A 14,845-nucleotide genomic window follows, 5' to 3' on the forward strand; every position below is an offset into this window, starting at 1 on the left:
ACCGTCCGTAAGACTTCCGGAGTGTGCATCCACTTTTCACTGCCGAAAAAATAGTAAACGAGAACCTCAGGAACAGTATTATTTACACAGACTCCCTAAAGTGCAATCACTCCGCTACTTGTGGACAGCATTCACGACATAGCAAAAGACACAGCTCGAGGGCAAACAAAATTCTGCTGGGTCCTCAGTCATGTCAAAATGAAAGGCAACGACAGAGCAGATTTGTGCGCTGCTGAAGCTCGTGGGGAAAAAATAAACGATGTATACAATTTACGGATTGCGTAAATTATGAAAAAAAATGGCAGTCGGCTTGGAAAAACGAAGTAAATGACAACGTACACTTGGTAAAGTCAGTTTTAAGGTGAATGTTAGTCACGTGTGCACCAGGAACGTTTCAAGGAAGTGGTTCTCTGTCATCTCCGAATAGGCCATACACACCTTAAGGACGGAGTTTACAGTTAACCACATCTTATTCTCTTGTGCAAAACTGGAAAAACTGATAAAATGTGTTTATTCAATTTTACAACGAATACATTCCTTTTCATCCAACACTGCTTTTAGGCGATAATGCATTCATTGACATGTCTCGCGTTTTTATCTTTTTAAGAGAAGCTCTAAATACTTACCTACTGCTTAACTGGTTTCTTATTTGGTTCGTTGGGAGCTTCGAGATTCCTGCCCAGCCAACGATAGCTGCTGAGGTTACTAACCCCCTTTAAAGCTTTTAATATTAGCCATTTCTAGAAGTTCTTTCCTATGTGAGCACTAGGTAGTACTAACAGTTTAGACCCCCTACAACACCAGTGATTCTTCTTATTTGTATAAAATTCAGCGGAAAAATTTTCGTAATACCTTGCGCTTGGCGCATGATGCCCTTAGTTGCCTCGATCCGTGGTAAACAGCGAGCTCATGCACTGTCCCGTGAACTATCCCTCCGTGCCCGGGAAAATGGAACATACAAATATCACCAAATATTACAAAAACAGACGCCTCATCCTCCATCCACCTCAACATACTACTGGATTCAAAATACAGCGAGGTCTGATGGCAACACCAGACAAACCGCTGCATCTCCCCCTCCGTCCTTGATAGAGCCCCTTCCTCGCGGTCATTACAAAAGTGCTAAAGATCCGCTACTTAATCCGAGGAGATTTTAACCCAAGACACGTAATCTGGGGTTACAAGCACAAGTGTAGAAAGAAATCGCGACTGTGAACATCAATAGAAAATGAGGGCCTAACTTGTTAACGATAAGCAACAGCACACGCAGGCCTCCCTAGGCAGCGACCACTGCATCATTCAAACAACCTTCGCACTGCAGTCAATATGCCGCTTTGTAAAAAGGCAACTAAAGATCACAGGCTGGGATAAATTCTGTAATCTCAGCAAGTAATCTCCTACTGAAGTAGAGAACCTCCCAAACTGGGTGAATAGACTGACGAAGCACGTCGCCACATCTTGAGTCCCGAACAATCGGGAAGCGGAAACCGTGCACAGCTGACCTCTGGATAGCGGCCTTAGTAAAAATGATCTAAACACATGCAGCACACCTAACCCGTCAACAGTGGGGCCAGATTTGCAACCGCACGGGAGGAAATCTGGCACTGAAAGACACGTGGAAACTGCTATGTTGCCTTTTAGAACCAGAAAACACTAAAGTCTCCCAACAACGTAACGTAAATCGCATCATCCACAAATTAAATGTGGATGATGCTCACAAAGATAGAAGAGGAAAGAGTAAACGTGCTAATAAGACAGGCCTACAAATCGGCTCTAAATCTCCCTCAAGGGAGTCGATGATACTCTACAAGAACTGGCTATCCTTCACAAACACAGGCAGACACATCAACCGTGCAGAAACTGCTAAATCGAAGCGGCGGTGTATCCGGGGAACTGCTAATTGCGACCGTACATCCGGAAACGCAACGTACGGCTCTAGTTTTTTGTTCCTGCATAACTTTTTGGCATGCTCCTAGTTAAAAAAAGGTCGTAATGGCCGGTTGGTCTGACGTATTCTGGGCACTTCACGTCTTCGTCCACTCGTCCGGCGACACGTTCCCGGTTCGGGCAGCCACACGAAACTTCTTGAAGAGCAAAAAACTATTTTACTGAAGACTGGAGCAAAATAGAAGGACGTGGAGAAAAAGGCGGCTTAAAAGAAGGGCTGTAGAAAAGCGGCCGAGACTGAGACTTGGCACGCTCGTCCTCTTTGTTTGCATCGGGTTTTAAACCTTCGATAATTGGGCGGTGCGTTATCAAACCTGCTCTCGCCCAATTTCGACCAATACCGCTGCAATCACACTGTACATACAAGTTGGCGGAGCCCAGTGCTCGCCAGAGCCCGACTCTAGAGGCGCCAGTAACGTCCACTGCTTAGCTAGACAGTCGGGGGTTTAAGAAGTCGCCTACCTTACTGACCCCCACCCACTTGACAGCTAATCCTTTTTTTCAATGGTCGTCAAGGGACCCCTTGGTCCCCGTCCGAAGCGTCCGAAGCGCGCGACTCGCTGTCACCATTCCTAACCCCTCCAGACGGACACGGTAGGAGGAAATTAGCTATTGGCGCCCTAGGCTTCGACCTTAACACTCCTATATCCTAATGTCTCGTGAAAAAAAAAAAGTATATATGTAGTATCTTTCGGATTAGGGCTTGCAGGGTCCTGTTATGGTATCTGTAGCGGCATGCCTATACGTATAACGATATAAAGCATCTTCATAAAAGAAAAATTGCTTACAGCAATAACTGGAGCTAGTGAATTTTATGCTGTGCAGTGCACGCGCTAATACAGCAACACTACAAAACACGATGTTCACAGTGCAGAAAGAGACAATGAGGAGCGCAGCCGCTGTATATTCCGTAGTTTCATGAAGGCTAGATGTTAGACCGCAGCAAACACACACTGGGCAGACATGCGAAACACACTGCGTATGTACTTTTTATCTCTTTGTTTTATGGAACATCAGGATATGACAGCGTTCTATAAAAAACCGCGCACGTTGCGTTTTCGGATGTATTTCTGGATTAATCGGCATGCTGCTGCAGGTACCGTCGATGTCCGCAGCCGGAACCAAACACCGACAAGACATCCGAAAGGTACCACGTACGCCTTTTTTTTTTACTGGTCGTTTCGTTTTTCATGACCGTTCTTGAAAAACAAAACGTCCAGTAAAAAAAAAAAAAAAGGTGTGTACGTGGTGTCTCTCGGACGCCTCGTCGGTGTGTGGTTGCTGCGGACTTCGGCGGTGCCAGCAGCAGCGTGTGCACTCCTCCCGCGAGTTCCGCACTAAGAGAAAGAAAAAAGAAACTTCCTCCCCCGGGGACACCTCCGCAGGAGCAACGGGCATCCGCCCTCTGGATACCCGGGGGACAGCGAGAAGAAGAGCTGTGCTTAAAAGCACAGATCCTCCCCTTGTCCTCCTCACACGGCGGCCGAGCTGTGACGCTGGTGGGATCACCAGGCACCGTTTTTTCTACAGCGATCCGCTGTGCCGGCGCTGGGAATCGAACCAACGTCGGTGGGGATATTCGCCCAAGCATTGCCAACTGGCGCGCTAACCGCTCGGCTACCGTGCGGCTCTGGTTTTTGACGGCGTCCGTGAGTGCTGATAGAAGGGAAGTTAAGCAGGCCGAAACTGAGCATGCGCGGGGGACGCGGCTATCTGGCGATCGGGCGTGGCAGCAGAAACGTGCGACGCGTCGACCGTGGAGCGGCCGCACTAGCGCGGAAGTGCGATAGCGCGTGGGGCACCAGCCCAGTCATGGTATTTCGTCCGTGCAGATGGAAGAGAGTTGGGAATGCGAAAGCCGCAACTTGAAACTCGATCGGTGCGATGTAAGCGCTGATAGCACCAACATGGCACGGAGCACATCGCTGTACACATTCCCCCAAAGCGTTGAAGCACTGTGTAAGTATTTGTGTACTGTTTATTAAATATAATACAGATTTCAGGACTTGAAGCCGGACCGAAGGGGAATAGCGCGAGAAATGAACGCTCAGAGGGAATCGTGTTGCACTAACCCAAACAGGAAATGGGCAAATTGGTCGAAAGAGACCAGTTACACAATCTAGTGTCTGAAATGGAAAATGAAGAGTGTATACTGATCGAAAGAGACCGGTAAGACTGTCCACTGTCTGAAATGGAAAATGAAGAGTGTATACTGATCGAAAGAGACCGGTAAGACTATCTAGTGTCTGAAATGGAAAATGAAGAGTGTATACTGATCGAAAGAGACCGGTAAGACTATCTAGTGTCTGAAATGGTAAATGAAGAGTCTATACTGATCGAAAGAGACCAGTTAGACTGTCCACTGTCTGAAATGGAAAATGAAGAGTGCACACTGATCGAAAGAGACCAGTTAGACTGTCCACTGTCTGAAATGGAAAATGAAGAGTGCACACTGATCGAAAGAGACCAGTTAGACTGTCCAGTATCTGAAATGGAAAATGAAGAGTCTATACTGATCGAAAGAGACCAGTTAGACTGTCCACTGTCTGAAAGGGAAAATGAAGAGTGCACACTGATCGAAAGAGACCAGTTAGACTGTCCAGTATCTGAAATGGAAAATGAAGAGTGTACACTGATCGAAAGAGACCAGTTAGACTGTCTAGTGTCTGAAATGGAAAATGAAGAGTGTACACTGATCGAAAGAGACCAGTTAGATGTCTAGTGTCTGAAATGGAAAATGAAGAGTGTATACTGATCGAAAGAGACCAGTTAGACTGTCTAGTGTCTGAAATGGAAAATGAAGAGTGTATACTGATCGAAAGAGACCAGTTAGACTGTCCAGTGTCTGAAATTGAAAATGAAGAGTGTATACTGAATAAATGAAACCCATCACGCTGTCTAGTGTCTGAAATGGAAAATGAAGAGTGTATACTGAATACATGAAACCCATCACGCTGTCTAGTGTCTGAAATGGAAAATGAAGAGTGTATACTGATCGAAAGAGACCAGTTAGACTGTCCACTGTCTGAAATGGTAAATGAAGAGTGTATACTGACCGAAAGAGACCGGTAAGACTATCTAGTGTCTGAAATGGAAAATGAAGAGTGTATACTGATCGAAAGAGACCGGAAGACTATCTAGTGTCTGAAATGGAAAATGAAGAGTGTATACTGATCGAAAGAGACCAGTTAGACTGTCCACTGTCTGAAAGGGAAAATGAAGAGTGCACACTGATCGAAAGAGACCAGTTAGACTGTCCAGTATCTGAAATGGAAAATGAAGAGTGTACACTGATCGAAAGAGACCAGTTAGACTGTCTAGTGTCTGAAATGGTAAATGAAGAGTGTATACTGATCGAAAGAGACCGGTAAGACTATCTAGTGTCTGAAATGGAAAATGAAGAGTGTATACTGATCGAAAGAGACCGGTAAGACTATCTAGTGTCTGAAATGGAAAATGAAGAGTGTATACTGATCGAAAGAGACCAGTTAGACTGTCCACTGTCTGAAAGGGAAAATGAAGAGTGCACACTGATCGAAAGAGACCAGTTAGACTGTCCAGTATCTGAAATGGAAAATGAAGAGTGTACACTGATCGAAAGAGACCAGTTAGACTGTCTAGTGTCTGAAATGGAAAATGAAGAGTGTATACTGATCGAAAGAGACCAGTTAGACTGTCCACTGTCTGAAATGGTAAATGAAGAGTGTATACTGATCGAAAGAGACCGGTAAGACTATCTAGTGTCTGAAATGGAAAATGAAGAGTGTATACTGATCGAAAGAGACCGGTAAGACTATCTAGTGTCTGAAATGGAAAATGAAGAGTGTATACTGATCGAAAGAGACCAGTTAGACTGTCCACTGTCTTAAATGGTAAATGAAGAGTGTATACTGATCGAAAGAGACCAGTTAGACTGTCTAGTGTCTGAAATGGAAAATGAAGAGTGTATACTGATCGAAAGAGACCAGTTAGACTGTCCAGTGTCTGAAATTGAAAATGAAGAGTGTATACTGAATAAATGAAACCCATCACGCTGTCTAGTGTCTGAAATGGAAAATGAAGAGTGTATACTGATCGAAAGAGACCGGTAAGACTGTCTAGTGTCTGAAATGGAAAATGAAGAGTGTATACTGATCGAAAGAGACCAGTTAGACTGTCCAGTGTCTGAAATGGAAAATGAAGAGTGTATACTGAATACATGAACCCATCACGCTGTCTAGTGTCTGAAATGGAAAATGAAGAGTGTATACTGATCGAAAGAGACCGGTAAGACTGTCTAGTGTCTGAAATGGAAAATGAAGAGTGTATACTGATCGAAAGAGACCGGTAAGACTGTCTAGTGTCTGAAATGGAAAATGAAGAGTGTATACTGATCGAAAGAGACCGGTAAGACTGTCTAGTGTCTGAAATGGAAAATGAAGAGTGTATACTGATCGAAAGAGACCGGTAAGACTGCCCAGTGTCTGAAATGGAAAACGAAGAGTGTATACTGATCGAAAGAGACCGGTAAGACTGCCCAGTGTCTGAAATGGAAAATGAAGAGTGTATACTGATCGAAAGAGACCGGTAAGACTGCCCAGTGTTTGAAATGGAAAATAAAGAGTGTATACTGAATAAATGAAACCCATCACGCTGTCTAGTGTCCGAAATGGAAAATGAAGAGTGTATACTGATCGAAAGAGACCAGTTAGACTGTCTAGTCTCTGAAATGGAAAATGAAGAGTGTATACTGATCGAAAGAGACCAGTTAGACTGTCCAGTGTCTGAAATGGAAAATGAAGAGTGTATACTGATCGAAAGAGACCGGTAAGACTGCCCAGTGTCTGAAATGGAAAACGAAGAGTGTATACTGATCGAAAGAGACCAGTTAGACTGTCCAGTGTCTGAAATTGAAAATGAAGAGTGTATACTGAATAAATGAAACCCATCACGCTGTCTAGTGTCTGAAATGGAAAATGAAGAGTGTATACTGATCGAAAGAGACCGGTAAGACTGTCTAGTGTCTGAAATGGAAAATGAAGAGTGTATACTGATCGAAAGAGACCAGTTAGACTGTCCAGTGTCTGAAATGGAAAATGAAGAGTGTATACTGAATACATGAACCCATCACGCTGTCTAGTGTCTGAAATGGAAAATGAAGAGTGTATACTGATCGAAAGAGACCGGTAAGACTGTCTAGTGTCTGAAATGGAAAATGAAGAGTGTATACTGATCGAAAGAGACCGGTAAGACTGTCTAGTGTCTGAAATGGAAAATGAAGAGTGTATACTGATCGAAAGAGACCGGTAAGACTGTCTAGTGTCTGAAATGGAAAATGAAGAGTGTATACTGATCGAAAGAGACCGGTAAGACTGCCCAGTGTCTGAAATGGAAAACGAAGAGTGTATACTGATCGAAAGAGACCGGTAAGACTGCCCAGTGTCTGAAATGGAAAATGAAGAGTGTATACTGATCGAAAGAGACCGGTAAGACTGCCCAGTGTTTGAAATGGAAAATAAAGAGTGTATACTGAATAAATGAAACCCATCACGCTGTCTAGTGTCTGAAATGGAAAATGAAGAGTGTATACTGATCGAAAGAGACCGGTAAGACTGCCCAGTGTTTGAAATGGAAAATAAAGAGTGTATACTGAATAAATGAAACCCATCACGCTGTCTAGTGTCCGAAATGGAAAATGAAGAGTGTATACTGATCGAAAGAGACCAGTTAGACTGTCTAGTCTCTGAAATGGAAAATGAAGAGTGTATACTGATCGAAAGAGACCGGTAAGACTGTCTAGTGTCTGAAATGGAAAATGAAGAGTGTATACTGATCGAAAGAGACCAGTTAGACTGTCTAGTGTCTGAAATGGAAAATGAAGAGTGTATACTGATCGAAAGAGACCGGTAAGACTGCCCAGTGTCTGAAATGGTAAATGAAGAGTGTATACTGAATAAATGAAACCCATCACCCTGTCTAGTGTCCGAAATGGAAATTGAAGAGTGTATACTGATCGAAAGAGACCGGTAAGACTGCCCAGTGTCTGAAATGGAAAACGAAGAGTGTATACTGATCGAAAGAGACCGGTAAGACTGCCCAGTGTCTGAAATGGAAAATGAAGAGTGTATACTGAATAAATGAAACCCATCACGCTGTCTGTGTCCGAAATGGAAAATGAAGAGTGTATACTGAATAATTGAAACCCATCACCCTGTCTAGTGTCCGAAATGGAAAATGAAGAGTGTATACTGATCGAAAGAGACCGGTTAGACTGTCCAGTGTCTGAAATGGAAAATGAAGAGTGTATACTGAATAAATGAAACCCATCACGCTGTCTAGTGTCCGAAATGGAAAATGAAGAGTGTATACTGATCGAAAGAGACCAGTTAGACTGTCCAGTGTCTGAAATTGAAAATGAAGAGTGTATACTGAATAAATGAAACCCATCACGCTGTCTAGTGTCTGAAATGGAAAATGAAGAGTGTATACTGAATACATGAAACCCATCACGCTGTCTAGTGTCTGAAATGGAAAATGAAGAGTGTATACTGAATACATGAAACCCATCACGCTGTCTAGTGTCTGAAATGGAAAATGAAGAGTGTATACTGAATAATTGAAACCCATCACCCTGTCTAGTGTCCGAAATGGAAAATGAAGAGTGTATACTGATCGAAAGAGACCGGTTAGACTGTCCAGTGTCTGAAATGGAAAATGAAGAGTGTATACTGATCGAAAGAGACCGGTTAGACTGTCCAGTGTCTGAAATGGAAAATGAAGAGTGTATACTGAATAAATGAAACCCATCACGCTGTCTAGTGTCTGAAATGGAAAATGAAGAGTGTATACTGATCGAAAGAGACCGGTAAGACTGCCCAGTGTTTGAAATGGAAAATGAAGAGTGTATACTGAATAAATGAAACCCATCACGCTGTCTAGTGTCCGAAATGGAAAATGAAGAGTGTATACTGATCGAAAGAGACCAGTTAGACTGTCTAGTCTCTGAAATGGAAAATGAAGAGTGTATACTGATCGAAAGAGACCAGTTAGACTGTCTAGTCTCTGAAATGGAAAATGAAGAGTGTATACTGATCGAAAGAGACCAGTTAGACTGTCTAGTCTCTGAAATGGAAAATGAAGAGTGTATACTGATCGAAAGAGACCAGTTAGACTGTCCAGTGTCTGAAATGGAAAATGAAGAGTGTATACTGATCGGAAGAGACCGGTAAGACTGTCTAGTGTCTGAAATGGAAAATGAAGAGTGTATACTGATCGAAAGAGACCGGTAAGACTGTCTAGTGTCTGAAATGGAAAATGAAGAGTGTATACTGATCGAAAGAGACCGGTAAGACTGTCTAGTGTCTGAAATGGAAAATGAAGAGTGTATACTGATCGAAAGAGACCGGTAAGACTGTCTAGTGTCTGAAATGGAAAATGAAGAGTGTATACTGATCGAAAGAGACCGGTAAGACTGTCTAGTGTCTGAAATGGAAAATGAAGAGTGTATACTGATCGAAAGAGACCGGTAAGACTGTCTAGTGTCTGAAATGGAAAATGAAGAGTGTATACTGATCGAAAGAGACCGGTAAGACTGTCTAGTGTCTGAAATGGAAAATGAAGAGTGTATACTGATCGAAAGAGACCGGTAAGACTGTCTAGTGTCTGAAATGGAAAATGAAGAGTGTATACTGATCGAAAGAGACCAGTTAGACTGTCTAGTGTCTGAAATGGAAAATGAAGAGTGTATACTGATCGAAAGAGACCGGTTAGACTGTCTAGTGTCTGAAATGGAAAATGAAGAGTGTATACTGATCGAAAGAGACCGGTAAGACTGTCTAGTGTCTGAAATGGAAAATGAAGAGTGTATACTGATCGAAAGAGACCGGTTAGACTGTCTAGTGTCTGAAATGGAAAATGAAGAGTGTATACTGATCGAAAGAGACCGGTTAGACTGTCTAGTGTCTGAAATGGAAAATGAAGAGTGTATACTGATCGAAAGAGACCGGTTAGACTGTCTAGTGTCTGAAATGGAAAATGAAGAGTGTATACTGATCGAAAGAGACCGGTAAGACTGTCTAGTGTCTGAAATGGAAAATGAAGAGTGTATACTGATCGAAAGAGACCGGTAAGACTGTCTAGTGTCTGAAATGGAAAATGAAGAGTGTATACTGATCGAAAGAGACCGGTAAGACTGTCTAGTGTCTGAAATGGAAAATGAAGAGTGTATACTGATCGAAAGAGACCGGTTAGACTGTCTAGTGTCTGAAATGGAAAATGAAGAGTGTATACTGATCGAAAGAGACCGGTTAGACTGTCTAGTGTCTGAAATGGAAAATGAAGAGTGTATACTGATCGAAAGAGACCGGTTAGACTGTCTAGTGTCTGAAATGGAAAATGAAGAGTGTATACTGATCGAAAGAGACCGGTAAGACTGTCTAGTGTCTGAAATGGAAAATGAAGAGTGTATACTGATCGAAAGAGACCGGTAAGACTGTCTAGTGTCTGAAATGGAAAATGAAGAGTGTATACTGATCGAAAGAGACCAGTTAGACTGTCTAGTGTCTGAAATGGAAAATGAAGAGTGTATACTGATCGAAAGAGACCAGTTAGACTGTCTAGTGTCTGAAATGGAAAATGAAGAGTGTATACTGATCGAAAGAGACCAGTTAGACTGTCTAGTGTCTGAAATGGAAAATGAAGAGTGTATACTGATCGAAAGAGACCAGTTAGACTGTCTAGTGTCTGAAATGGAAAATGAAGAGTGTATACTGATCGAAAGAGACCAGTTAGACTGTCTAGTGTCTGAAATGGAAAATGAAGAGTGTATACTGATCGAAAGAGACCAGTTAGACTGTCCAGTGTCTGAAATGGAAAATGAAGAGTGTATACTGATCGAAAGAGACCGGTTAGACTGTCTGAAATGGAAAATGAAGAGTGTATACTGATCGAAAGAGACCGGTTAGACTGTCCCGTGTCTGAAATGGAAAATGAAGAGTGTATACTGAATAAATCACACCCATCACGCTGTCTAGTGTCTGAAATGGAAAATGAAGAGTGTATACTGATCGAAAGAGATCAGTTCGACTGTCTAGTGTCTGCATTAGAAAGTGAAGAGTGTACAATGAATAAATGAAACCCATCACACTCTGTATAGCACGTGAAATACTGCGCCCTCCTGCAAATTTCAAGTGGTCTCGCGCGATGGCACTGCCGTTGCAGCCTTGTGTTCCTTGAAGTCCCTTATATCCTGCTCTCCCTTCGCGCAGGTGTGGAAGAGCACTGCAGGCTGGGTAGTTGCCCCACCACGACCAATGATGGAGTCCACGCACCTCCTTGTCCTCGGGCTGGGACTGAATCCTCCGATCCGTGCCACGGCCTGCGAGGGTAGAGACTGCATATGGTCGCTACAACTGCGATGACGCATACCTCATTCAATGCATGTAACAGTTCGATTATTAGTACGGCAGCATCTCTGTGGGGTAGGCCACGCATATGCCAGAAAATGTCTGCCGTGCACGAATCATTAATTATCAGGAGGTCACATACGTTTCGCTCACAGAAGCGATGCGCCTTTGCGCGCGCCATTATCGACAGGTGCCTTATCGACAGACGGGCCGCCGGCAATCCCGAAGCCTATGTAACCACCCTCCAACGCTGTTGCGTGCTACTGTATACATGCGCTAAGGCATCCCGCCAATTTTTGGCTTGCGCTTCTACACCTACAACAAAGCCGTTCCCGGCCATCTTGCCTCGCCGCGCGGACACTTTTTTTCACCGCCGAACATCGCACCGATCGAGTTTCAAGTTGTGGTTTTCGCATTCCCAACTCTCTTTCATCTGCACAGACGATATACCATGACGGAGCTGGTGCCCCACGCGCTATCGCACTTCCGCGCTAGTGCGGCCCGCTCCACGGTCGACGCGTAGCACGTTTCTGCTGTCACGCCCGATCGCCAGATACCCGCGTCCCCCGCGCATGCTCAGTTTCGGCCTGCTTCACTTCCCTTCTATCAGCACTCGCGGACGCCGTCAAAAACCAGAGCCGCACGGTAGCCGAGTGGTTAGCGCGCCAGTTGGCAATGCTTGGGCGAATATCCCCACCGACGTTGGTTCGATTCCCAGCGCCGGCACAGCGGATCGCTGTAGAAAAAACGGCACCTGGTGATCCCACCAGCGTCACAGCTCGGCCGCCGTGTGAGGAGGACAAGGGGAGGATCTGTGCTTTTTCGCACAGCTCTTCTTCTCGCTGTCCCCCGGGTATCCAGAGGGCGGATGCCCGTTGCTCCTGCGGAGGTGTCCCCGGGGGAGGAAGTTTCTTTTTTTCTTTCTCTTAGTGCGGAACTCCCGGGAGGAGTGCACACGCTGCTGCTGGCACCGCAGAAGTCCGCAGCACCACACACCGACGAGACGTCCGAGAGGCACCACGTACACACGCTCTTTTTTTTTTTACTGGACGTTTTGTTTTTCAAGAACGGTCATGAAAACCAAAACGTCCAGTAAAAAAAAGATAGCGTACGTGGTGCCTTTCGGATGTCTTGTCGTGTTTGGTTGCGGCTGAGGACTTCTACGGTACCTGCAGCAGCCTGCCAATTGTTACAGAAATGCATCCGAAAACGAAACGTACGTGCTTCTTTTTTGTTCCTATATTTTTTTTTTTAACAACGCTCTCATATCCTGATGTTCCATAAAAAAAAAAACGATAATATGGGCGTACGCAGTGTCTTTCGCATGCCTGCCCAGTGTGTGCTTGCTGCGGTCTTTTACGGCACCTGCAGCAGCGTGCCCTTTCGTATAACATTATCTAGCACCTTCATGAAAGTACGGAATATACAGCGGCTGCGCTCCTCATTGTCTTTCTCTGCACTGTCAACATCTTCGTGTCTTGTGTTGTTGCTGTATTAGCGCGCACACTGCACAACTTAAACTTCACTAGCTCTAGTTATTGCTTCCGCAGTACGTCCATATCGCCTTGCTACAACTCAGCAACGTAAGGTGAAGGCTGCAGACAGTCATTGCGAATGGCTCGCCACTTCCGATTATCATAGTCTGTTGCAACCGCCGAATTGATGATCACTTGCCGCAAAGGTCTGCGACAATCCGGTAGGTGGAACCGTTAACACATAGCGAGTCTTCTCTAATTACTGGCCCCAGTCTTGATTGCGCTACGTAGTTCAACATTGCGCAGTTTACGCGGTGCTACAGCACCATTGCATGTCACAAACATGGGGAAAGTGCAGAGAGAGACGATGTGGACTGCAGCCACTGTAAACAATTTTCCTTTTGTCAAGATAATTTTATATCGTTATACTAACAGGCATGCCGCTGCAAATACCATCGCGAGCACACATCCGAAATACACTACACATGGCCCTTTCTTTTTTTTCTTACGGGACATCAGGATATAACAGCATGCCAAAAAATTATCCAGGGACAAAAATTGCACGCATACGTCCCGTTTCCGGATGTTCGGTCGATGCACGCTCGCAGCTGCCTTCCACGGCACCTTCAGCACCGTGCCAATCAACGTCCTACGGTCGCAGTTTGTACTTCCCCGCTGAAACTACTCATGCAGCGCAGTCGTCCGCATACGCCGTATGTTTGGTTTGGCCCGTGGAAACTCGTTTTTCTCCCGCCGACGTTCCGCCGCTTCGATTTTGCAGTTTCTGATCTCTATAGCGATTACTTCGCTCTAGGGAAGCCTGCAGGCAGCGGTGCGCAGCTGCCGGAAAACTAGCACAACCCGACCGCGAGGGATGTATATAGTGAGTGTTCAACTTCAGACTGTACACGTTTTTTTTTTTTTTTAGAATAGGCTTTCTGTGTTCGAAGAGAGCTTTTTTCGGTATAGCACTGTCGGCGGTGTAGTACACTAGAATATAGCTAAGGCGTGCTGTAGCAGGACGGTAAACCAATATTCAATAGCTTTCTTCTAAACTATTGCTCTTACAAGCCTTGATTATTGAGAGGCCTGTAGCCCACAGTAGCATCCAAAGTTTTTAACATCATACCGGCTTCCCTCCCCGCGGTGGCACAATTCACGTTGGCTGTTTCGACGAGTTACGTGCACTAGGAAGTTTGCTTTGCCTCCAAGCTTCTTGAAAGCGCATGCATTTTGGCTCGATGTAGCCACGTAACTCGTCGAAATAGCCAAAATTTGTTGGCCCACAGCGTCGAGGGTGACCGTATTTTCGAAATTATAAAAACTGATATAGAGGTTACGATAGGCTACAGGCGTCTCATTAATTAACCAGCCCACTAGTAATAGCTAATGAATATTTGTTAATCAGCCAGTATTAGCTGCATTCTGATGCACTACTCAGCTGACAATTCTAAGCGGAAAAAAGTGCTCTTATAAATAATTTCATTTTTAAACAATTCTGTAAAGTCTTCGGTGAAACGCCCTGTATACAGGCGGGGACACCTCCAAGTCCAGAGTCACACACCACACTAATGGCCAAAACGTTTTCTGCGTACAGTCGTCCACACACCTGTTGAGAGCACTTGCATCATTTATCTTGGGCCTAGGACTGAAACTTCACCTTCCTTCACCTCGTAAATGCTCTCTGTCAACAAATAATTCTTTCTACGTGGTAGGTACCCGAGAATACAAATAACATTAACCAGATAGCTGGAAGGAACGTGTACAACGGCCAACTTCATCTACCAACTTCAGTTGTAGATGATATAACAACCAGCTGACTAACGAATCTCTGGCTTTACATCTCACATACTAGGCGCTACAGTTATTCCTCAAAGAGAGCATATTTCGTGCTAGATTGTCCTATTTAGGCCTAACAGTTTCGCAGTACCTTCCACCCTATACCGGTCTGTGTATCTCCGCAACAGTCAATGCAAGAACCATGCTCATTTCTTTTTTTTTCGCTAAAGTTCATTCTGCCTTCGAAATCGAATTGCTCAG

The 14,845-nt window shown here is 44.5% G+C and overlaps 1 protein-coding gene across 1 annotated transcript in view; it reads left to right on the forward strand.

Annotated features, from left to right (window-relative positions):
• The window catches only part of LOC149365220 (uncharacterized), a 70,503-nt gene extending 58,258 nt beyond the window's left edge, over positions 1 to 12,245 (forward strand). Inside the window, exon 3 of the mRNA XM_089540971.1 lies at positions 11,193 to 12,245. Within this exon, the coding sequence (XP_089397097.1) occupies positions 11,193 to 11,314 (122 nt within the window). The 3' untranslated portion in view covers positions 11,315 to 12,245. The remainder of the gene's footprint in view (positions 1 to 11,192) is intronic.
• Positions 12,246 to 14,845: the final 2,600 nt, after the last annotated feature.

The sequence above is a fragment of the Amblyomma mixtum genome, chromosome 1, assembly GCF_055824585.1.
Source record: "Amblyomma mixtum isolate Tamu chromosome 1, ASM5582458v1, whole genome shotgun sequence".
NCBI lineage: Eukaryota > Metazoa > Arthropoda > Arachnida > Ixodida > Ixodidae > Amblyomma > Amblyomma mixtum.